General features: G+C 45.1%; 1 protein-coding gene and 1 pseudogene across 1 annotated transcript; one reads left to right on the top strand and one right to left on the bottom strand.

Moving 5' to 3' along the window:
• The first annotated feature begins 11708 nt into the window (after window positions 1–11708).
• On the top strand, window positions 11709–12979 carry LOC118928039 (proliferating cell nuclear antigen-like; annotated as a pseudogene).
• Window positions 12980–23342: 10363 nt separating this feature from the next.
• C10H16orf82 (chromosome 10 C16orf82 homolog) lies at window positions 23343–24712 on the bottom strand. The gene is made up of 2 exons (XM_036916861.2): window positions 24595–24712; window positions 23343–23904 (listed from the first exon to the last, which is right to left on the bottom strand). The coding sequence occupies exons 1-2, from the start codon at window positions 24710–24712 to the stop codon at window positions 23393–23395; spliced, it is 630 nt and encodes a 209-aa protein (XP_036772756.1). The 3' UTR covers window positions 23343–23392.
• Window positions 24713–25054: the final 342 nt, after the last annotated feature.

Below are 25054 nucleotides of genomic sequence, written 5' to 3'. Positions count from 1 at the left end.
CTTGGTCATGGTGTATGATCATCTAGATGTATTTTTGAATTCGGTTTGCTAATATTTTGTTGAGTATTTTTGCATCTATGTTCATCAGGGATATTGGCCTGTAGTTTTCTTTTTTTGTGGTATCTTTGCCTGATTTTGGTATTACAGTGATGCTGGCTACATACAATGAGTTTGGAAGTATTCCCTCCTCTTCTATTTTTTGGAAAACTTTAAGGAGAATAGGTATTATGTCTTCTCTAAATGTCTGATAAAATTCTGTGGTAAATCCATCTGGCCCAGGGGTTTTGCTCTTGGGTAGTTTTTGATTACCAATTCAATTTCATTGCTAGTAATTGGTCTGTTTAGGTTTTCTGTTTCTTCCTTGGTCAGTCTTGGAAGGTTATATTTTTCTAGAAAGTTGTCCATTTTTTTCTAGGTTATCCAGTTTGTTAGCATATAGATTTTCATAATATTATCTAATAATGCTTTGTATTTCTGTGGTGTTCATCATGATTTTTCCTTTTCATTTCTGATTCTGTTTATGTGTGTAAATTCTCTTTTTCTCTTAATAAGTCTGGCTAGGGGTTTACCTATTTTGTTTATTTTCTCAAAGAACCAGCTCTTAGTTTCATTAATTTTTTTTCTATTGTTTCATTCTTCTCAATTTTATTTATTTCTTCTCTGATCTTTATTATGTCCCTCCTTCTAGTGGCTTTGGGTGTCATTTGTTCTTCTTTTTCCAGTTTCAGTAATTGTGAATTTAAGCTATTCATTTGGGATTGTTCCTCCTTCTTTAAATAGGCCTGAATTGCTATATACTTTCCTCTTAGAACTGCCTTATCTGCATCCCACAGAAGTTGGGGCATTGTGCTGTTGTTTTCATTTGTCTCCATATACTGCTTTATCTCTATTTTGATTTGGTCATTGATCCATTGATTATTTAGGAGCCTGTTGTTAAGCCTCCATGTGTTTGTGAGCCTTTTTGTTCTCTTTGTACAGTTTATTTCTAGTTTTATACCTTTGTGATCTGAGAAATTGGTTGGTAGAATTTCAATCTTTTTGAATTTACTGAGGCTCTTTTTGTGGCCTAGTATGTGGTCTATTCTGGAAAATGTTCTATGTGCACTTGAGAAGAATGTGTATCCTGCTGCTTTTGGGTGTAGAGTTCTGTAGATGTCATTAGGTCCATCTGTTATAGTGTGTTGTTCAGTTCCTCTGTGTTCTTACTTATTTTCTGTCTTGTTGATCTATCCTTTGGAGTGAGTGGTGTGTTGAAGTCTCCTAAAATGAATGCATTGCATTCTATTTCCTCTTTTAATTCTTTTAGTATTTCTTTCACATATGTAGGTGCTCCTGTGTTGGGTGCATAGATATTTATAATGGTTATATCCTATTGTTGGACTGACCCCTTTATCATTATGTAATGTCCTTCTTATCTCTTGTTGCTTTGTTTTGAAGTCTATTGTCTGATACAAGTACTGCAACACCTACTTTTTTCTCCCTGTTTGCATGAAATATCTTTTTCCATCCCTTCACTTTTAGTCTGTATATGTCTTTGGGTTTGAAGTGAGTCTCTTTTAGGTAGCATATAGATGGGTCTTGCTTTTTTATCCATTCTATTACTCTGTGTCTTTTGATTGGTGCATTCAGTCCATTTACATTTAGGGTGATTATCGATAGATATGTACTTACTGCCATTGCAGGCTTTGTATACGAATACAAAGCTTACCAAAGGTTCAAGGGCATCTTCTTTACTAACTGTCTAACTTAAGTCACTTATTATGCTATTATAAACACAGTCTGATGATTTTTTCTCTCCCTTGTTTTTCTTTCTCCTTCACTCTTTATATGTTAAGTGTTTCATTCTGTAGTCTGTGTTTCCCTTGACTGATTTTGTGGATAGCTGATTTTATTTTGCATTTAGTTAGTATTTGGTTGGTCTACTTTCTTTGCTGTGGTTTTATTTTCTCTGGTGGCAGCTATTTAGCCTTAGGCATACTTCCATCTAGAGCAGTCCCTTTAAAAATACATTGTAGAGATGGTTTGTGGGAGGTAAAGTCCCTCAGCTTTTGCTTATCTTGTAATTGTTTAAACCGGCTTTCAAATTTAAATGATAATCTTGCTGGATACAGTATTCTTGGTTTGAGAACCTTCTGTTTCCTTGCATTGCATTGAATATATCATGCCATTCCCTCTGGCCTGTAGGGTTTCTGCTGAGAAGTCTGACGATAGCCTGATGGGTATTCCTTTGTAGGTGATCTTTTTTCTCTCTCTGGCTGCTTTTAATACTCTGTCCTTGCCTTTGATCTTTGCCATTTTAATTATCATATGTCTTGGTGTTGTCCTCCTTGGGTCCCGTGTGTTGGGATATCTGTGGCCTTCTATGGTATGAGAGACTATTTCCTTCCCCAGATTGGGGAAGTTTTTGAGAATTATTTCTTCAAAGATATTTTCTATCCCTTTTTCTTTCTCTTCTTCTTCTGCTACCCCTCTAATGTGCATATTGTTCTGTTTGGGTTGATCACACAGTTCTCTTAATAATCTTTCATTCCTAGAGATCCTTTTATCTCTCTCTGCCTCAGCTTCTCTGTATTCCTGTTCTCTGATTTCTGTTCTATTAACAGTCTCTTCCAACTCATCCATTCTGCTCTTAAATCCTTCCATTGTTTGTTTCATTTCTGTTATCTCCCTCCTGAATTCATCCTGTAGCTCTTGAATATTTCTCAGTAGCTCCATTAGCATGCTTATGACTTTAATTTTGAATTCTTTTTCAGGAAGATTGGTGATTTAAGTCTCACCAAGCCCTCTCTCTGGTGTTTGGGGGATTTTGGACTGAAAAAGGTTCTTCTGCCTTTTCATGGCAATGAGTATGGTCACCGGCAAGTGGCGCATGTGTCAGCTGGGAGAACAAAGTCCATTCCTGCTTGCCAGTCACCTTGCCTGTCTTCGCTGTCTGTGCTGGTTAACTGCACACAGGGAGCAGTCTCTTGATTAATCCTCTGAGCTTCTGTGGGTGGGTTGGCCCTCGGAATGGCCTGGGGCACTGGCGGGGGTTGCAGCCCAGCAACACATGTGTCTGCCACAAGGACAAGGCCCCTTCATGCCTCTCGGTCTCCTTGTCCATTTCCTATGTCTGTGCCTGTCAACCGTGCACACGGAGCAGCCTCTGGGTTAATTTTCTAGGCTGCTGTGGGTGGGGATGCCCTCGGGATGGTCTGGGGCACTGGCGGGGGTCACAGGCCAGCAACCCATGTATCTGCCACAAGGACAAGGCCCCTTCATGCCTCCTGGTCTCCTTGTCTGTCTCCTCTGTCTGTGCTTGTCAACTGCATGCAGGGAGCAGCCTCTGGGTTAATCCCCTAATCTATTTTGGGTGGGGTGGCCTTCAGGATGGCCTGGGGCTCTGGCAGGGGTCACAGGCCAGCAACGCATGTGTCTGCTGCAAGGACAAGGCCCCTTCATGCCTCCTGGTCTCTTTGTCCATCTACTCTCTCTGTGCCTGTCAACAGCACACAGGGAGCAGCCTCTGGGTTAATCTCCTAAGCTGTCATGGGTGGGGTGGCCCTCAGGATGGCCTACAGCACTAGTGGGGTTTGCAGGTGAGCGGCATGTGTTTTGCTGTGAGAACAAGCCCCTTCTTACCTTCCAGCCTCTGCGCCCATCTCCACTGTCTGTGCCAGTCAAGCATGTGCAGGGAGCAGCCTCTGGGTCTGGGCCAGTTAGCCATGTGCAGGCAGAAGCCTATGTGTTAAGCTGTGTGGTTGCTGTAGGTGGGGCTGCTTCCCAGCTGTTCTGCAGCAATGGTGGGTCAGCTGGTTTGCTTGCAGTGCTGGCCAGGGGGAAGGAATGGCAGGGTGCTTATTACCATGTGGGGCCTTGGAGGTGCATTGCCAACTATGGGGTTAGGGCACCTGAAGTTCCTTAAATTTTCCAGCCTGCTGGGCTGAGTGTGCCAGGACAGTTTTGTCCACCTGTTTAACCCTTTTCCCTTTAAGACTTTTAAAGCACCTGCTTTTCTTTTGTCCAATGGCAGCTGGCTGTGGGAACCTGTTTGCAGTCTTAGTCTTAGATTTTGCTTTTCTGTTCCTCTAATATCCAGAGCACCATGCAATATGTTTCTGTGCTCCTGGGACAGATTACTAGGGCTGGTTATGTAGCAGTCCTGTGCTTCCATTCCTTCCCCACTCTGATTCTTTTCCTCCCGCCATGAGCTGGGGTGGGAGGAGTGCTCAGGTCCTGCTGGGTCATGGCTTTGTATCTTACCCTTTTCTGTGAGATACTGGGTTCTCGCAGATGTAGGCTGGCTGGTATACTGTATCTTCTTGTCACTCTTTTAGGCATAGTTGTATCTGCTGTATTTCAAAATATATATGGTTTTGGGAGGAGAATTCTGCCATCCTACTCACGCTGCCATCTTTTCTTCCTCCACCTTCCTCTTTTTTCTGGAAAAGATTGTATAGAATTGTTATTATTTTTTTCTTTAAATGTTTGACAGAATTCTCCAGTGAAACTATCTGTGTCTGGAAACTTTTTTGGGGAGATTTAAAATTACTTATTCACTTTTTAAAAAATAGTTAAACAGCTATTCAAATTACCTATTCCAATTTGGGTGAGTTTTGGTTGTTTGTGCTTTTCAAGGAATTCATTCATTTCATTTATCAAATTTGTGATGTAGACTGTGTGTGTTGTTTATAGTATTCCTTTATTATTATCCTTTTGATGTTTGCAGGCTCTCTTAATACTTCTGTTTTATTCCTGATATTGGGAATGTATTTCTTCCCTGTTCTTGTTTTTGTCAGTCTTCCTAGATGTTTGTCAGTTTTATTGATATTTTTCAGAGGTTTTCTGTTTCATTGATTTTTTCTGTTTTTCTGTTTTCAGTTTTCTTGATTTCTGTTTTTATCTTTCTTCTGTTTTGTGCTTTTCTTCCAGCACTTGCTCTTTTTTTCTAAGTTCTTGTGATGGTAGCTAAGATTATTGTTTGAGAGTTTTCCTTTTTTCACATAAACATTTAGTGCTATAAATTCTCTTTCAACATTTCCTGATTGGTGTCCAAGTTTTGTTGTATTGTACTTTCATTGTAATTAAATGTATTTTTTAAATTTCCCTTGAGACTTCTCCTTTGGCACAAGGATTATTTAGAATTGTGTTGTTTGGTCTCCAAATGTTTGGAGATTTTACTGTTTTCTTTCTGTTACTGATTTCTAGTTTGATTCCACTACAGTCATAGGACACATTCTATATGATTTAAGTTCTTTTAAAATTTGTGTTATAGACTGTGTGTTGTTTGTAGAATTCCTATATTTTTATCCTTCTGATGTTTGTTTTATAGCCTAGGATATGGTTTATTTGGGTGTATGTTCTGTGGGCCCTTGAAAAGAATATGTATTATGCTAATGTTGGCTTGAATGTTCTATAAATGTCAACTACAATCTACTGGTTGATGATATTGTTGTTTTTTTTTATTTATTTGCTGATTATCTGACTAGTTTTGTCATCAGTTGTTAAGATGGGGTGTTGAAGTCTCCAGCTGTGATTTTGTATTTGTTTCTCCTTTCAGTCAGTTTTTGGGGCACGTATTTTTTAGCTCTTGGTACATGTACATTCAGGATTGCTGTCTTCTTGGTAGATGGATTCTGATCTTGGTATAAGTGTTCCTTTCTGTCTCTGGTAATTATTTTTGCTCTGAAGGGTCTACTTTATCTGATATTAATGTATCTTGATTTTTTGGATAAGGTTCTCAGGAGGATACATGTATTTGTATCTTTTTACTTTTAGCCTTCCTATGTTGTTATATCTGAAGGTAATTTCTTGTAGATAGTATGTAATTAAGTCACTCAGCTGATCTCTGTTTTCTAATTGATGTATTTAGCCTACCTATATTTATATAATTACTGGTATGTTAGGACTTAAGTTGCCTTTTTATTTTATTTTTTATTTTTATTTTATTTATTTATTTATTTTTGAGAGGGCATCTCTCATATTTATTGATCAAATGGTTGTTAACAACAATAAAATTCTGTATAGGGGACTCAATGCACAATCATTAATCAACCCCAAGCCTAATTCTCAACAGTCTCCAATCTTCTGAAGCATAACGAACAAGTTCTTACATGGTGAACAGTGCAAGGGCAGTCATATTGCAGAAACTTTCTTACCCACCCTCTTTATAACTTTCTTAAATATTTCTTCTACATACATTTAGAAACTCATTACATAGTGTTGTCATTTTGAATCAACCATCAAACATGATGTAGAAAATTTAAGAGGAAAATAAAACATTCCATTTGCATGTATTTTACTCTTTTATTGCTCTTTTTTCCATCTTGATGTTTCAAGTTTCCTACTTTTATCATTTCCTTTCTGTTTACAGAATTTCCTTTAGCCATTCTTCTAAAGTAGGTCTGCAGTAACAATTTATTTAATTTTCCTTTATCTAAGAATGTCTTGATTTTTTTTTGTTTCTGAAGGATATTTTTGCTGGACATAGAATTTTGGGTTGACCATTCTTTTCTTACAGCACGTTAAAAAATGTATTACTTCCTTCTAGACTTTGTAGCTCCTGATGAGAAATTACAGTCATTTGAATTATTTTTCCCCAAAGGTAAACTATTGTTTTTCTCACTGCTTTCAATATTTTTTTTCATTTTCTTTAGTTTTCAGAGTTGAATATGATATATTTTGATGTGGATTTCTTTGGCTGGTTTTAGTCTGTTTGGGATTTGAGCTTCTTGAACCTGTATGTTTACATCTTTTGCCAACTTTGGGAAGTTTTCTGCCTTTATATCTCTAATTACTTTTTCAGCCCCACCCTCTCTCTCCTCTTCTGGGACTCCAGTGTTAGACCTTTTGTTACAGCCCCAGAGGTCCTGGAGGCTCTGCTTTTTTAAAGTCTGTTTTCTCTCCATTTATTCAGATTGGGTAATTTCTATTGTCCTATCTTCATGTTCACCAATTCTTCTCTCTGTTTCCTCTTTTCTGCAGTTGAGCCTATCCATTGAGTTCTTTTATTTCATTTACTGTAACTTTTCAATTCTGTACTTTCCAGTTTGTTCCCCATATCTTCTGTATCTTTGCTAAGATGTTTTATTTCTTTGTTGACACTTTCTATGTATTCATTTGTTTTAAGTGACTCTACTTAAAATAATTGCTCTTGCAAGCATTTCTATGATTGCTGCTCTAAAATCTTTGTTAGATAATTATAATATCTCTGTGATATCATTGTAGGCACCTGTTGATTGTCTTTTTTCATTCAAGTTGATATCTTCGTGGTTGTTGGTATGATGAGTGATTTTCAATTGAAACCTGGATATTTTTGTATTATGAGACTCTGAATTTTATTTAAACCTTTTGTTTCAGTTGGCTTCCTCTGACTCTCCAACAGGGGGTCAGAGGGTCCTAAACTCATTACTGCCATGTGGGGATAGAAGCCCAGGCTCCCCACTTGACCTCTGTTGACACCTAAGTGGGGAGGCTCCTTCTTACTGCTGGATATTGCTAGGAGTCCACTTCTTCATTAGGCCTCCACTGATATCTCCATGGATAGAGAAGCCTAGAACTGTCTTACTTTTGATGCCCACTTGACCTTCACTGACACCATGAAGTCATTATCGGTGGACAGTGGTGAAACTTCTAGCTTGGGGAAAGTGAAAGGAGCTCTATTAGTGTCTGATGGAAGTTCAGTTTATCCATGTGGTCTTCATTGATTTTGTGTATGATGGGAGCTCTTTACTACTCCTTGCAGATAAAGTTCTTTACTTGACCCTGGGAGAGATTGGGTGACCTGTTTCAGCCTGAGGAGTGTGATAGTATAGGCTACCCACTCAGCCTTGCTGGCATGGGTGTGGGCAGGGCTGAGTGATGGTGTTTGGCTGGAGTAGAGTGGTTATTATCTAAACACTTTCTGCCTTGTTTTTCTTTCCTGTTTCTGTGGCTAGAAAGAACCAACTTGTTGGGGCTTTTGTCTGTGCCTGATGATATTTGTGGATCGTTTGCTGGCTTCTTTATCTCTAAGTCTGGGATATATGAGGCAAAAATAAAACCCAGGGAACTCACTCTCATGTTGTGCCTTGGGTACTAGTGTCCTTAGCTATTCTGCCTATTCTCTACATTTCAGAGCCTCATGATTGTTTTATATACAATGACCAGATTTTTTAGTTGTGCTAAGTAGGGAGAATAGGGAAAAGAGCACCTGCTTTATCTTCTAGGAAGCATATGTCAATACGTAATATTTCAGTGCAATATTTTTAAAAATCAAAGTTGATGCAAAAAATATCCAGGATGAACAAAGTTCAAACATTTTAAATAAAGACAGGATCAGTATTATTGACCTTTCCTTTTACGTTATGCTCCAGTATGGCTTGCCACAGCACTGTTACTTGCCTTGTCTTAATTTAAAATGTTTTTATTTTGTTTCTCATGGAATGTTTGCATTAATTTTGATTTTTAGAAATACTGCATTAAAATGTTTTTCTGTGTTTTGGAGTTTTTGTGAGCCCTCTAATTATATACAAAGCAGATGCCTCAGTTGCCTCACTCTAGTCCTGGTTCTGATTCGCACAGACTGGCATGGCAGTGGCTCTTTGGCTGGGGAGCATGTGTTTGTGATGAGTCCAGCTGCCTGAGAGCTGGTCAGGGGGCTGGTCCCTTCCAGTGCCCTGTCCCAGGGCTGTGGCCATAGCAGCTTTAGGAAAGGAGGCCTCAGCAGCACATTCTCAGTTGTTTTGAGGGCAAAGTCATCAGTGGGCTGGTGTAGGGATATCCTTTCCCTCTGGCTACAATAGTACTTTTGGGTGAATTGGTTACTTGGCAAATTGATTTTCTATGCATTTGTGATCATCCCTTTAGAAGTCATTGTTACTTTGAGGCTGAAGTCATTTCCAGGGACTTCCCTGCCTCCCAAACAACAGCCTTCCTGAGCCTCCATCATTTTGCCTGCATCTGGACAGGTGGGCAGGAGGTAATTTTAGAATGTTCCATGGGTTGCAAAGGACATGAAGGGAACAGGGTAATAGTAACTGAGAAGCAGGAGGTGTCTGTTATAGGGCGTGAGGTCAGGGAAGCCCCCTTTGAGGAGGAGACAATCGAGCTAGAGATGGGGCTGGCCATGGAAGAGCACTCCCAGCAGAGGAAGCAGCAGGTACAGGTGAATGGTGCAGGGTGCAGGGAAGCCAAATCTGGTTTGAATTCTTTCTCTGCCTCTTCTGGGCTATGTGCCTTTGACCCAGTCATATGGCTTCTTGGAGCCTCAGTTTTCTTATCTATAAAGTGGGGATGATAATACCCACCTCTGAGGGCTGATATGAGGAGAAAAGAGATTAGAGCTGCTATGGACTGAACTGCATCCCCTTAAAATTCATATGTTGAAGCTCTAACACCCAGTGTGACTGTAATTGGAGATAGGGCTTTTGGGTGTAAAATGAGGTCATAAAATTGATAGGTCAGTCTTACCAAATCTGAAGAAGAGGCAGAGTACCATGAGCATGCACCAAGAAAAGGCCAGATGAGCACCAGTGAGAAGGTGGCCACCTACAAGCCGGGAGAGAGCTCGCAGGAGGACTTGATCATGTCGGCACTCTGACCTTGGACTGCTAGCCTCCAGGACCATGAGAAAGTAAATTTCTGCTGTTTAATTCCCCTCAAGGCTATGGTATTATGTTATGACAGCCTGAACTGAGTAAGGGCTGAGAGCATGATCTGTTATTCATTTCTTAATTCCCATAATCAACAAATACTGAACTCTCCTTTTAAGTACAAGGTAGCATTCTATTCACTGAACAAAAGACACAAATCTCCATCCCATGGGGTTGTTGGGGAAGACAACAATGGTTCCTAAAATACAGTTCAGATTTCTTCTCTTTCTCTCTTTTTTCATGTAAATATAAGTATATAATATACATGCATATATATAATATGTAAAAATATATATGTATGTATGTATATCTTAGGCTTAACTCCTTTCATTCTTATCTGTTTCAAACAGGTGATTGTATGTTGTGTAGTTGATTCTATATTTCTATGTATTATGGCAATACACTTTTTTTTAATTGAGGTATTACATATGGTAAAGGGCACAAATCTTAAGGGTTCAGCTTGATGATTTTTTGTACAACTACCACCAAGAATAAAGATGGAGAACATTTAGAATACCCAAGAAGGCTCCCTTGTGCCCTTTCCCAGTCGATACTCCTCAAAGATAACCTATGTTATGGTTTCCGTCACTACTGATACATTTTGGGAATCATGGCTTCTTCTGCTCAGTTCATCTGTGTTACATGTGGCAGTAGTTCATCCTTTTCCTGATACTGTGTGAAATTCCACTGTATGAATATACACAACATCCACTTAAGTGTTGGTGAATATCTGGGTTGTTTCAAGTTTGGGGTTGCCATGGACAGTGGTGGACATAAGCAATCATTTCTCTTGGGTATATATTCAGGAGTGGAATTGGTAGGGGTGTATTTAGCTTTGGCAGGTTCTGCCAAACAAATATTCCAAGGTGGACGTACTGTTTCACACTCCCACTCACAGGGTTTGGACATCCCCATTGCCATACAGCCTTGCCACTGGTGTGGTCTTTGTTGGGCCTTGAATTGCAGCCCTTCTAGTCTGGCAGGGGTGTGTGTGTGAGGAGTGGATTCTTAGTGTGGTTTTACATTGTATTTCCTCAATGACAAAGGCTCCAGAGCAATGTTTATATGGAGTAACCCCCTCTACCCCATCTGATTGGCCCTGGATATATACCTGACAGTAAGCTGGGCCAATCAGACTTTGGAAATGAGGCTTAAAAGATGTGGCTCAGGCTGCTGAGCACTTCAAAGTAGGCTCAAAAACCAGGGAGCCATGAGGTGCCCCCTTCCCTCTGCAGAGAGGCTGGGAAAGTTGGCAGAGGGAGGAGAGGGAAGCAGGCACAGGTAGGGGCTGGAAAACAAGAAACTGGAGTTCCCAAGAGAAAGCAGTCCTCTTCTGGGGTGGGCTTCCTCACCTGTGAGGCTCTGCAGGACCCTACTGTGTCCCATGTCCTGTGGAGGATGGCTCTGTCCTCACTAAGCTGTTCCTTTTCTCCATCACTTTTTCCTTTTACTTCACCTCTTTCGAGTGGATTTTTTTCCCTTGCAACTAAAGGGCCTTGAAAAATAAATTACATTTTCTGTTTGTTTCCTTTCTGTTCTTCCCCTCTTTTTTTAAGCAAGTCTTTTTGAAAATGTCAGCCTTGCTTATCTGAGGGGAAGGGAAAGAGAGGCTGGCATTGGTTGGTCTCTCACTAGGTGGCAGGGTTTTAATAGGCATTATCTCAGATGCCCCTGTGAGGGAGGCTGGCATTACTGCAATTTGTGGATGTGGCAAAGTGAGGCATGGATAGGTGGTTTAGCTGGGGACACCCTCCTAGGCTGGTCTTACTCTGAAACCTGGGTCCTCTATTCTGCTAGGCTCCAGTCTCACCACCATGCTCTGTTCCCATGACTGAGTTTGAGTGTTAAAGTTGGCACACAGATGCCCTTTGCAACTGCTTAGGGAGATTGTCTCATACCCTCCTTCCACTGACAAGACCAAGCTGGTCTGGGTTGTGTTACAATTTAGGAGAGCAGCCCCTTCCAGGGACTTGCAAGATCGCCACCTCCAGCCTTTCCTCTCATTCATATCTCCCTTCCAGCAATGGCTTGTTCAAAATGTTTTTTGAGGGGAATATAATATGCTTCCAGAAAGTTCTTCCTCGTCTGTAACTGAAATGCCAGGTGGCACTATTGTGTCAAGGTTGAGAATGTACTGGCCATTGGGCCATATAGATTTGTGTCCAAATCCCATTCTCTTCATTGATTTGCTGTGGAACTGAGAGCAAAGATTGGGCCTCCCTTAGTCTGTATTCTCATCTGTAAAACGGGAATAATAAATCTTACCCATGGAGGTTTTATAAAGGTTAAATAAGTAGGTTGTGACTTTGGTCTCAGGCTCTGCCTCTGCATTCACCTGCCTGCCCTCATCCTGTGGTGTCTAAGCCAGTGACACCTTCCTTCTTCCTCTGCCTTAAGCCACATTGTTGTGGGTCCGCCACCATGTTGAGACACACCTGATCCAGACCTCCTTCCTGAAGAAGGTGCTGGACGTGCTTAAGAACCTCATCTGTGCAGCCTGCTGGGACATCAGCTTGAGTGCAGTGACCTAGCAGAGCATGCAGTTGTCCCACGTCTCCCTGATGTGGCTCACCCTGAGCTCTGAAGGCTTTGACATGTACCACTGTGACTGATACTTGGCCACAGGCGTGAATCCCACCAGCACATCCAAAGTACTAAAATGAGCTGGCAGTGAAGACATCATTGGACTAAGGGCTAGAGAAAATGTGGATACCTTGGCACTAGTATTCCAAGCATCTAATCAAGAAAAGGTTTCATACTATGAAATGAAGTTAAAGAATTTAGATGGTGAACCACTCAGAATTCCAGAACAGGAGGTTGTGCAGTAAAGTAGCTTCTGGTGGGTTTGCAGGTGCACACCAAGATCTGTCATATTGAAGATGGCTCTCATAATTTCCTGTGCAAAAGACCATGTGAAATTTTCTGCAAATGAAGAACTTGGAAATGGAAATATTAAGGTGCTGCAAACAAGTAATGTCGATAAAGAAGAAGAAGCTCTTACCCTGAAGATGAACGAGCCAGTTTGGCTAACTTGCACTGTGGTCCCTGAATTTCTTTACAAAAGCCACTCTGTCCTCTCCTGCAGTAACATTCAATGTGTTACCAGATGTCCTCCTTTGTGTAGAGTATAAAATTACTGATATGGGACATTTAACATAATATTTGGCTCCCAAGATGGAGGATGAAGAAGGATATTAGACATTCTTAAAATCCAAGAAAATAAAACTAACTCTTTGAGAACTGCTTCTGAGATACCAGTGTATACTTAAGTCTTTTCTTCAACCAAATTTGTCCCTCTGAATACATATGCAGATAGATTGTTTTCTATAAATAACGTATTTTTCTCCATTCTCTACAAATTTGTTTAAAGAAACAAATCCAAAGTCAAATCTTGTCTTAATAAATTTAAAATACTTCTGCCCTACCTATAAATACTCCTGTGTGATTTTTATAAAACATAGGTGTTGACTCTAAATGTAGTTTTAAGAATTGTTTTCAATTTAAATAAAAGTCATTTGAATTAAAAAAAAAGTTAAGTAAAAGTAAAGTGTTTAGCCCTATACTCAGCACCTAAGAGACTAATACATGGTAATTTTTTTTTGCTATTATTATAGTTTCTTTTGTCTAGGGAGTTCCTGATTGCAGGGACCCCTATAAGTACCTGTCGCTGCATGGGCTTAATGGTCTCAGACTGGCCACTGGTGCAGCTTAACATACCCCTGACCCCTTTGAAGTGCTTCATCAGCAAGTCAGGAGTCTCCCTGGGAATTTCAGGGCAGGATCACTAGCTCTGAGGCTTTGGCTTGTTGCAAGATGCAGAGAAAACAAATATTGTTTTAGAAACATTAATAATTGAGAGGTTTTTGGCAGAAAATTGGCCAGCATTAGGGGAATTGAAAATTAAGACTAAGACACTACCTCAAGCAGATTTCCTGATGAATAATTGATGGGGGCAATGCCCACGAAGGCATAGAAGCGCAAATACCTTCTGTGTCTGTCTGTTCCACCGCCAGCAGCAGCCCTGTCCCCTTGGCTTCTCCTGGCCCCTTGGCGGGGCAGAGTGCTGATGTGAATTTCCATCAGGATTTCATCTGCATGTTGCTGTGTAACCATTGATAAATTCTGTCCTTCTCTGAGTAGCAGTCCTACCATCTTTGAAATGACTGTGATTCTTTGAGGTCCAAGTGATGGAAGGGACTTTGAGCCCCACTGAGGCCCCCATTTTCAGGGAACTGTATACCCTACAGCGTTTGTAGGATGGGGCTTTATTCCATTTCACGCCTCCTTTCCTGAGCACACATTTACTGAGTGCCTACTCTGTGTTAAGCACTGGGATATTGTCCTGCTAGAGGAGAAAACTGTCACGGAAATGGACGGTTGCAGTCCAAGTGACTGAGACAAAGATGGAGCCAAGCAGAAGGTAGTGAGAGTCCAGAGAATGGATACCTAAGTTCATCCTGAGGTGTGATCAGGGAAGACTTCCTGGTGGAGGGGACACCTGAATTGAGTTTTACGGTGAAACTGGGGTAGGAGAAGAAGGGAAGAGGGAGGATGTTCCAGGTAGAGAGGAAATTTGTAAAAAGCCCCAGAAAAGAGAGAAGGAAAAGTACTATTGTGGGTATTGCAAGGAGATTGGAACATGTGTGGTATCGATAAGATAAGAGGCTGGATCCTGGGAGGCATTGAATTCAAGTTAAGACATTTACATCTGGACTTTACCCTGAGGGCAATGGGGAGCCACTGAAGGTATAAGTTGGGTGCTGGGAACACACTGGATTTGTTTTAGAAAAATCCAGGGACTGTTGTAGTTTATGTTTTCTGGTATAAACCCTCAGAGTGTTGGTTTAAACCCTTCTCAGTCTGGTCAAACTGGCTGCCTGCCATCCTTTTAAAAAAAAAAATCATTCTTCGTGTTTCTAAATCCCACCCATTCTCAAACTGCTTACTTGTTTCAGCTTATACATTACATCTACTCTCCACAGGGGGCAGGAAGGACTTTGTATGGGATTCCCAAGAAGGACATCCCACCCCTCTCTTTTGCTGAGTTGTCAGCTCAAACATGATCCTGCCAAATTTGGAAGGCAGCCCGTTTTCAAGGAAAGCCAGCTTCATAGGCCAGACGTAGAGAAAAAGTCTCAAACTGGTGGCTCCTGGCATAAATCTGGATCTATGGATATGTTTTGTTGGAATAGTGTTTGATCTGGAAAAAAATTAGAAATAATATTTTAAAATCAGGAGATTTTTCATTCAAAGTCTGGGTTTCTGATTTTCTGGAAATAGCAAACATGACAATATGTGGGCACCACCTTCCTGCAAGGCAACTATTGGTTGGTGCTTAGTCGTAGCTGCGCTTTAGACAGGGCCTACATGCTGCAGCTCACCACAGTCCCCACTATTCCCTGTCACCTCCCTGTCCTGGTGGCAGCAGCTTCTGTCTGTCGTCATCTTTGCAATACCATTTTTCTTCAATGAAGCAAGAAAGAAAGTGACTATTTCTTGATATCCACATCTCTATCAAAAGCAGAAAAGTGAAAGACCAAGAGGGCCACATATTTCAAGACAAATGGGAGAGCACATATTTCTTGATGGGAATAAAAAAAATCATTACTTGATATGTGACCCAAATGCATCTGGGTTGAAAGCATGTGGTCTAAGAGGCTTTGGCTGGTCAGTCTGGTTCACATGGGCACTCATTCTTTTTACCTGCCTGGGCTTGGCACTTACGGGTTTGCAGCCCCTGGGTTTGAACCTCAGAGGACTGATGAGATGGAGTTTCAGAGTCTCAGGTGTCAGAACCATTAATTCTACTGTTCTTCCCAGATCCCTGTGGCTGGGGCTCCGTGAAGGGGACAGGTGTGGGGATGGGGTCTGATGGGCTCAGTCCCTGCCCTGCTCCTGGGTCTTCTCCCAGGCGAGCTCTACTTCTGTCTTCATGTGTCTACATTCATTTGGGGTGGGGGGGAGGAGAATGGTTTCAAGTGCCTTTAAAAGATGCATATAAACCACTGATCTGCTAGAGCCTTTTCATGTATCTCTGGGGTAAACAAAAACCAGGGAAGGGGCCACGTATCCATTGTCACCTGCATGACCCCATGTGGGAACAGAGCCTGTCCCCTCCCCTTCCTCCTTCCTGCCAGCACACCCTGCCCAGTGCCTGGCTCCATCATCTCCTTTGCTGCTCTGTTTACCTGTCTACCTGTCCCTCTGGCCCAGGTTTGCAAACTCAATGGCCTATAGGCCAAACAAAAAAAATGAATTTGGAGCAGAAGGAATCCAGCTCCAACTGCCTGTTGCCGGGCAGGAGCGGGGCCCCGAGTTGCCAGAACTCAGGTAGCTGGCAGTTTGGGTGTTTGAGTGAAATTCCCTAAGGATTGATGCTTTCCAGCTTCTGGCCCAGGCTACGAGCAACTTGAAGGCAGACATGGTGTCTTTTTCTGATTTGCTTCTCTGCTATCTAGGGTCAAGCATGGGCTTAGCACCCAGTGAATGTGGAATGAGTGAATGAGTTTAATTCATTCATTCCTCTTCAGGTCCTCGTTTCTTCACACACCTCCATCCACATTGTGGGAGGCCCTGAGCTTAGGACCTGGGTCGGGCTGGGCTGGGCTGGCCTGGGGGGTAGAAAGACAAGCACACTAGTGAGGGCATGACCTGAATCGTGTGCTGCCTCTGAGGAGTCAGGCCAGCTGCAGGGGCTGTTGGGACCACAGCCACCACTCACTGTGGGCCTACCATGCACACTGAGCCAAATGTGCTTTATGCAGTGACCCCGTTTATGCCTCATGACATGAGGAGGTGCTGTTTTCATCCCCACTGTACAGATGGTGGCAAGGTATTAGACAGGATGAGGCACGTGTTCCAGGGCACGCAGCTAGTGCGTGGTGGAGCTGAGACCTGTGCCCAGGGCTGTGAACCATGTTCATCCTGTATCACTGTGAACTCTAAGATTGGGATGACATTGTCCTCTGCTTGCACTGGTCAATGTGATATGTAACTTAAGAATTTTTCTCAGAAACAAAGGGATTTTAGGCAAGTTTTCATAAACTACAAACTGACAGTACCTTGAGGAGAGTGGGTAGCCCTCAGGACTCATATAAGTCCAAGAGAGAAGTCCATCAATAGTCACTTCTATCCTTGGCAAACTTGGTGAGTGTGTGTATGTGTGCACATGTGTGTGAGAGTGTGTGGTCTGTGTGTGTGTGGCACTTTCAACCTCTGTAGGCTCTCATTTTGTTACCTTTCATATTTTAATAACTAACGTTACAGTTGAAGCTTGACTAGTTTCCACTGCATTGCCTTTAAAACACTGAGATTCAACTCACTCATTCAAAAGTAGGGAATGAGCACCTACTGTGTGCAAGGCATGGTTCTAGACGCTGGGGCACAGTGGCACACCTACTGTGTTCTAGGCTCCGGGGACACAACAACGAGTAAAATAGACCCAGTCCCTGCCCTTGGAGAGTTAGACTCGTGAGGCAGATTCTAATCTAAGAATCACCCAAGAATCATAGAGTCACAACCAGCATTAAGTACTGTGCAAGAGAGGGCATGGTGGCCTGAGGGTAGGGCCCCGGGCCCTGGACCTGGTAAGCAGGCCAGGACAGCCCTCCTCAGGGAAGTGATGCCAGCTGAGCTCTGGAGGAGGAGTAGGCAGCAACCAGTGAAGGGGCGCTGCACGTGCTCAGTAAGGGGACCGTGGGGCCAAGTATCTGGGTGAGTGGGTCTCCCGGAGCGAAGGCACCCCAGGGAGGAGCAAGGTTTGTGAGGAGGCCACAGTGGTCAGCCAAGTCCAGGCCCTTGGCAGCCATGGTGACGGTTTTTTTCTTTATCCTGAGAGCAAGGGAAAGGCACCAGAGCTTTATCAGTTAGCTTTGGGGTGTAACAAACTGTCCCCAAAGCTAATGGCTGAAATAACCACCTCCTAGTTAGCTCAGGAGCTCAGTTGGTGGCTGTCTGGTGTGGGTGAGGCCCCGCTGATGTCAGCTGGCTTGTTCCTGTGCCTGTGGGTCACGGGGTGGGGGGTGCTGACTGGCTTATGATGGCTTGACAGGCACGGCTGGGGGCGCCTGGGGACTCTCAGCAGATGGAACGAGTTAGTCCAGTCTCGTTCTGTGGTGGCTGCAGGGTGAGGAGTGTGTGAAGCCGCAAGCCCCTTAAGGCCTAGGCTCAGAATGGCAGAGCATCACTTCTTCGCTCAAAGTGAATCACAAGTTCGGCCCAGGCTCCTGGTGCGGAGAAACCAACTCCTCTTCTTATGGAGAGGAGCTGCTAAGTAATGGGGCCGTTTTCACCAACTATTGAAAAGGGTTTAAGTAAAAGAGTGATTTTATCAGAGGGTTGAAAGGTTCCTTTAGCTTCTGAGGGGAGAATGGTCTAGTCAGTATCCATTCCTTCCTCCTTTATTAGCATCAGAAGGCTGATTTTTATTCCTGCACATTGCTTCCTAGAATGAAGACTAGGTTTCTTTACCTCCCTTATAACTGTATGTAGCTATGTTGTGTAGGACTTTATTATACAGCCTCCTTACAAAAGAAGGGTCAAACCTTTCTTCTCTCCTTCCTCCCCCTGCTCTGTTTGATGTGTTGGATGGAGATGTGTTGGATGGAGCCTGAGCAGTTACCTTGGACCATGAAGATGGGACCCTTATCCTAAGGACTGTAGAGTGGAGGTATGGAAGGAGCTAGGTTCTTGCTAATTCTGTGGACCCACCATCCCAGCCTAGATTACCTGTCCAGTGTTTCCACTAGTGACTCACTTGGATAGGAGTTATTCCACCCAGGAGGTTATGTTTACCCAGGGTGTGGGGCACAAAGGACCTGCCCCTTCTGATATATGGTGGGACTGGGTCTGAGTGGCAGTTAACATTTCAGAGCTCCCCATGGAATCAGCCTGAGGCCAGTGTCCAGCCCCTTCCCTAACCTCGGACACTCTAGACCCCTCCCTGCCCATGAAGAGCCACAAGCCAGAAGTTTGGTTTACCCAGCAAGCTCCTGGCTCAGAAAGAACTGTAATTATCAGACTCAATCCATTTTTCCCACTGGTTTCTGAGTGGGCAGAAGAGGAGAGGTCAGTTGCCTGAATCCAACTGAACAGGCACTATGGTGTGAAGAAAGCATGAAAGATGGCTTCCTCCTGGGCTGGCGGAGGGAGGCCGAGGGAGTGCCTGGGAGCAGAAGCCTCGGATTTGGTCACACAGGCCTCCCTGCCCCGGGCCTGTTTGAAGTCTGTGGGCCGCCACGGTGTGCTGGATGCACAGCATTTGTAAGCAACTCTCTCTCCAGCCCAGTTAATAATTCAGGAGCTGGTGCCTGCAGCCAGCCCGTCATTCCAAACCCCTGCACCCTGAATGCCAAGTTAGTGGACAGGAGAGAAAAAACTCACTGTGCCTGCTTGAAAAATGATCCTCACTTCAGGTGCTTGCTGTGTCCCCAGAGCTGGGGTGGGAGAGAGCCCGGGCCAAGACATATCTGCTGGGCAGACGGAGGGAGGAGCGTGGAGCTGTCCTGGGGGCTCCAGCATGCGCAGTGAGTACTATTTAACTTTTGGATCCTGAGACACATTTGTTTTTGGACAGTGGTTTGTAGTCCCTGGAGTGCGGGCCTTGGGGGACCCAGCTGTCTTACTCTGGTTCAGCTATTCATCCTTCACTCACTTGCATGCTCACTCATTCATTCATTCATGCATTCACTTGTCAGTCACTGATGCCACTGACATGGGAGTGGGCATCACCAAGGATGCAGAAGGAGTGGGGAGAGGCACCAACCTCAGGAAGATATATGCATACAGTGGGGAACATTACACTTGAGGGCTCAAGATGGCAAACAGTGGCTGGCAGCTTTGTGTGTGGCTGCGGCCTGTTGCGTGCACATGCCAGGGACCCTGAGTGTCTGAAGCAGAGATGGGACGGTACAGGGACTAAAGGCGAAGATCACGGACTCTGTGGCCAGACTGCCTGGGCTCAAATCCCAGCACTGTCACTAATTTTTGTGGAGTTATCCTCGTTGTGCCTTAGTTTTCCCATATGTAAAATGGAGTTAATAGTGGGAGACTGATACAAACTCCCTCATGTTGTTGAGATAATGAACAGGGAGTTCATTAAAACAAAAACCCCAGAGTCTGACAAACAGGGAGTACTGGCAGCTGTAAAGCTGCCTTTAGAAAGTGACTTGGCAGTTTCCTACAGAGTTAAACACACTTACATACCACGCAAAAAACCCACTCCTAGGTGTTTATCCAAGCTAAATGAAAAACTTATATTCATACAAAAACCTGTACATAAATGTTTATTAATGGCTTCATAATCTCTCCAAGCCTAAAACAAACCCAAAGTCCTCTCAAGGAAAGAAGAGATAAACTGTAGACCATACTTAGCAGTGACATGAACAGCATGCATGCAGCACAGACACTTTCTGCTAGGTGGAAGCAGCCCTCCTCAAAGGCTTCATGTACTGTGTGAGGCCTTGGGATTCTGGGAAACCGTAGGGAGAGCCAAGTACTTGGTGGTGTGGGGTTGGGGGGCTGACTACCAAGGGGCATGAGGGGATTTTGGGTTGCAGGAACTATTTGGTATTCTGGGTGTAGTGGTGGGTACATGACTATTTATGTTTATATATGTATATCAAAACCAGGTCTGTACACTGGAAAGGGTGCATGTGAATTTTGCCAGGTGGAAGGAACAGCACATGCAAAGGCCCAGAGGCTTGAAACCAGGTTTGAGATGGTATAAAGAGGTTTAGGAGGAAGTAGTAGATGCTCAGGTAGGGAAAACACATTTAGGTCAGTTTGTGAAGAGCCTTGAATGCCATGTCAAATCCTCTGGACAAAATTCAAAAGATCTTAAAAGCAAAGAATATAAGCAGAGTTTTGTTCCAGAAAGATTACTCTGTTCTCCGTTTAGAAGCAGAAGCCACTGAGTATATGGGCCTGAACCTGCCTTCAGAACTATTTTCATGGACTTCTACACCCTATTTGTTAAAAAAAGGAATTTGAATTTATGGTCAACATTTAAAACTCAGATTTTACATAAAACCCTGGATTTGTGGCTCCTCCGTAGATGGTGATCCACCTTCTCCTCCACACCCTCACCTGACCTTACCAGCCCCTGCAGCTGAGCCAGGTTGAAAGTGGGTTAGAGGAGGGAGAGATCAAGGGCAGTGGCCTTTCCCAGTTTTGGCTGAACAGGACCACCTGGAGAACTTTAAACACTACGGATGCCCAGTGCAAGTCCCTGGGGATGGCCTGGGCATCTCTCTGTTTGGGATGTCCCCCAGGTGATTCTGATGTGCAGCCGGGGCCAGGAACCACTGTCTGGGTGGGGTGGGGGTATGACGGCCAGGGTTAGGGGGTCGGCAGTGGGGGTGGGGAGATGTTTAGGGACCAATGGGACATGGAGCTAAGGCAGAGACAGATTCCAATGTGATGTGAAAGGTCTGGGCTTGGACAGCGGGGCGAGATGATGCCAGCTGCTGAGAAGGCACGCGGGAGTAGGTGGTCAGGGGAAGGTGGTGAGCTGTGTCCGAGGAGTTTGTGGCTGAGGATTCCAGCGTGTTGTCTAACTTTGCTGAGCCTACAACCTGGCCTCTGCGTGCCCTCCATTCTCCTCTGAGATAGGAAAGCAGGGAGACATCCTAAGGGGAGAGCATTGCAGTGATGGGGGTTGGGATGAGGCTTCCCCAGAGCCCACCGGCAGACAGGGGCTCAGTCGGGCAGGGATAGGGGCTCAGACCCTGCTGAGCAACTTTGCTCGGTGGAAAGTTGGGGAGAATGTACTCAGGGCACTCACGCTGGAGAAGAGGGCCCACCAATCCAGACACCAGTCCATCTCAAAACCACTCACCCCTCCCCAAACCCATCAAAAACATCTGCTGAACCTTCTTGACCCCTAAGCAGATGCTACAGCCCCATCCTTTTTCTTTTGTCAAGAATGCTTTTCTCTGTATTTGCAGCCACTATCCTTCCCGTGCCTGTGAGTGGAGCAAAGCAGAAACCACTGTGCCCATTTTCCAGAGACGTAAGGAGAGGGGAGGAGACAAACATTTAGTACCTTTTACCTGCCAGGTACTTAATAACACATTTTCATGTAATCCACATAACTATCCTATCTATGTATGAAATAGAGGTATTCCCATTTTCCAGGCGAGGAAACTGAGTTGAAAGTATTTTGCCCCAGGTCACCAGCTTAGAGGTAGCAGAGCTGGTGCTAACTTCTCCTCTCAACGTGGTTCTTCAGTGTGTTCATGGCCCACTGTCACTGTCCCCTCGGCCAGGAATGCACACAGACTCACACCCTTCTAGCCTCTCCAGACACCTTTTATTGTTTTTGCTGGCCCCTCAGCTTTCCTTCTAGTCCCTAGTGGATGTCTTCACGACTCTTCTGACCTCTGCCGCTCAGTGGACACACTGACCCCCCAAGTCTGCGTAGTCAGTCCAGGGAAGGGCTTTATTGTCCTGACAAGGGTCAGGCAGAGACCTCAGCCCTCCCACCCACCTGAAGGACATTCACTGAGTGGCCCAGAGCTGTCTCATGCCCACCATTCTTGGCCGGGCTGGTCTAGGTCACCATTAAGCAATTAGCATGGCACTGTCCTGCCATCAGAGGCTCTGCCCCAACTATCTCAACAGAAGATGATTTCCAGCCTCCTTTCCTGTCTCTGCCTCCTCTGCAATCTCCAGAGAGATTCAAGCGGGGCATCCCAGGGCATTTGCTCCTGGGAAGATTCTGGGCTGAAGCGACTGGGAAGCAGTGCTCAAAATGAAAGTGTAAAGGTCCCTTGGGTGATGCCTTCAGGGATGGGGCTCCCCTGACACAGTTGTCATGAGTGTCCCCCAGACGCTGCTGGCTCTCATGGGCAGCATGTTTCAGAGCCTGGTCTGCACTGAGCTCCCCAGGGCCCTGGCTCCACACGGCAGCCGCTCACTCCAGTGCACTCTCGCCATGGGCGGACCCAGCCAGGGGCCGCTTTCTCCTGAACTCCTCATGGTTGCAGTTGATACTTCGGACCGTTTCTTTATGAATGGTGCTAAGTGCAGATGGTTCTCCGTAGAGTTGGAGCTTGCCACTGGTAAGCTGCCCTCACTGATGAGTCTGGGCACAGATAATCCCGCCATGATGGTTCTCAGTACAGACTGCCTGGCCATTGATGGATCCTGTTAGGGCTGGCTCATTGCTGGGGTTCACAGGGCTGATGTTACTGCCACTGGCAGTTTTGTCAGAGGTGGCCCCAGCATGGATGGAGCTTGATACAGCTGTCCTTCCCAACTCTGCTGCTTCATGTATGTGGCCTCATCATTGATTGCTGAAGCTCAGTGTAGATGTTGCTCATCATCAATAATTCTTGCTACGTTACCTCCTATGCTTGCTATTACAGATGGAGCTAGTCATTGATAGTACAACACAGTGTGTACTTCTAAAATCAAGGCCTTTCCTACTTGTCTTGGCAATAAGCACTCTGGGTAAAGTCTGTGTTTGCTGGGTCCTCACAGCTGGAATTTATGATAGCCTGGCAGCCTGCAAATCTTCTCATAAGGGTATGCACACCTGGGCAGGCTGCTCAGCCTTGGCGACCTGGTCACTAGCTTCCACACTGCCCCCGGCCTTGTTCTCCTGAAGGCTGGTGCTGCTCGTCAGCCCACTTTGCACATTGTCATACACCCTGAGGCTCTGGCAGCTGCCAGCCTGGCTGCAGGGAAGGCTGCTCCCCTGGTAGTTGATGGCACTGCTGCTCAGGTTGAAGAAACTGATGCTGGTCAGGCTGCTGGCATTGCTGCCCGGCAGGCTGGGCTCACTTTTCTTCTCCAGTCTGCTTGGTGGTGTCAGCTTGGCTGCTTGGCTGGCTCCTTAACTGGCTGGGAGAGTACCTGACACACAGCTGGCTGCTCCTGGAGCTGCTTGCCTTAGTGGGGAGCCTTTTACTCAACCTCACGATTCTACCGCTGCCCAGCAAGCTGACCTTGCTGTTTTCATCTCCCACATACCCGCTGCTCAGCCTGCTGAGGTCACTGCACTTGCCCAGGCTGGACTGCCGTGTGCTCTTAACATCGCTCTTGCTGCTCCAGGTGTCGCCCAGGTTACCACTGGAAACTCTCAGGGGTTCTTGGGTCGCCCCTGTGTCATGGGGCACCCACGAGGATGACTGGGGCTCTAAACTGGGTGGCTCTAGGCTTGGATCTTGGCCCTGAGCATTCCAGGCAGAAGGGTCTCCTTTTCTATCCTGGAGGGAAATGGGGGGCAACTGAATTGGTTTATCCAGGTGGAGAGGGCTCTGGGAGGCGTCTGAATGTTGGTGTGGCTTGTCTGGAGAGAGGAGGCTCAATTTATAAGGCTCCTTTTTAAAGTGGAGTGTTCTGATCGGCTGGCCCGGTTCCCATGGTGATAGGGTCTGTGCGGTCAGTGGGGTGAGGGTGGGTGGGAGAACAGTGCTGTCCTGGCACCAGGTACATCAGCGTCCTTCCCAGACTGAGTTGGGCGGAGATGGGGATTCGGGCCAGTTCGGAACCACTTTCCGAGGGGCCTGTGGCCTCTGCTGTGCCTCATCAGGAGACCTGTCTGTGCAGCCCAGCCCAGCCCCTCGGGAGCTGCGTTTCCTCAGGGTGTCACTCCGTCCTCTGCACCTCTAGCTCCTGTGGGGGCAGGTGTGAGGATGGAGGGAATGTCACAGGAGTACTGGTAAGTACTTGCCAGATTGCTGAGGCTGCCTGGTCTGGCTCCTCTCTCTCAGCCTGGCCCCAGGTCACACCTCACCTCGAGGCCGAGTCACACTGGCCACTTTCTCACTCGTACTCAAGCTCTCTGTGCTGGCTGTTCCCACCACCTGGACTGCTCTTCCCTGGGCCCTGCGGCCTTCAGGCTTCAGCTCCAGTGTCCTCCGGAAGCCTTCCCTGGCCTCCCCAAGAAGGTCCCTTTATTTTTCTCTGTGTCACTTCCTAATTTATGTGCCTTGTGGAATTAAGTTCAATTTATAGTTTATTTTTATGTATTGGTTACCTATTGCTGACTCCCTCTGCTGGAACGTCAAACCTGGTGAGGGCAGAGATTCTGATTCCTTATTCTCTGCTATGTCCCCAGTGCCCAGCTTTCTGCCCAGTACATAGTAGATGCTCATTAGACATTTACTGAGAGTGAATAAATGAACTGCTCTGGGTGTGCATCTCAGCCATCTAGGGAGCTTTTAAAACCATGTTTAGCTTTTCTAGGACAGTGGCTGTCTCCCTTGGCTGCACAGCAGAATTGCCTGGGAAAGCCTGGGTCCACTCCCAGAGGTTCTGAATTAATTGTTCTGGGATAAGGCTTTAGCATCAGAATTTTAAAAAGCTCTCCAGGTGATTCCAATGTGCAGCCAGCACTGGGAGTTGCCATGCTAGCAGGGGAAGCCCAGCTCGGTGGGCTTCCTTGAACGTGGTTCTGTGCGCAGCTCTGACGAAGGAGTACTGTAGATGAAAACTCC

This window comes from Manis pentadactyla, chromosome 10, assembly GCF_030020395.1.
Source record: "Manis pentadactyla isolate mManPen7 chromosome 10, mManPen7.hap1, whole genome shotgun sequence".
Lineage (NCBI taxonomy): Eukaryota > Metazoa > Chordata > Mammalia > Pholidota > Manidae > Manis > Manis pentadactyla.
Note: the sequence above shows the minus strand (reverse complement) of the source record. Positions and strands in the feature narration are given on the sequence as shown.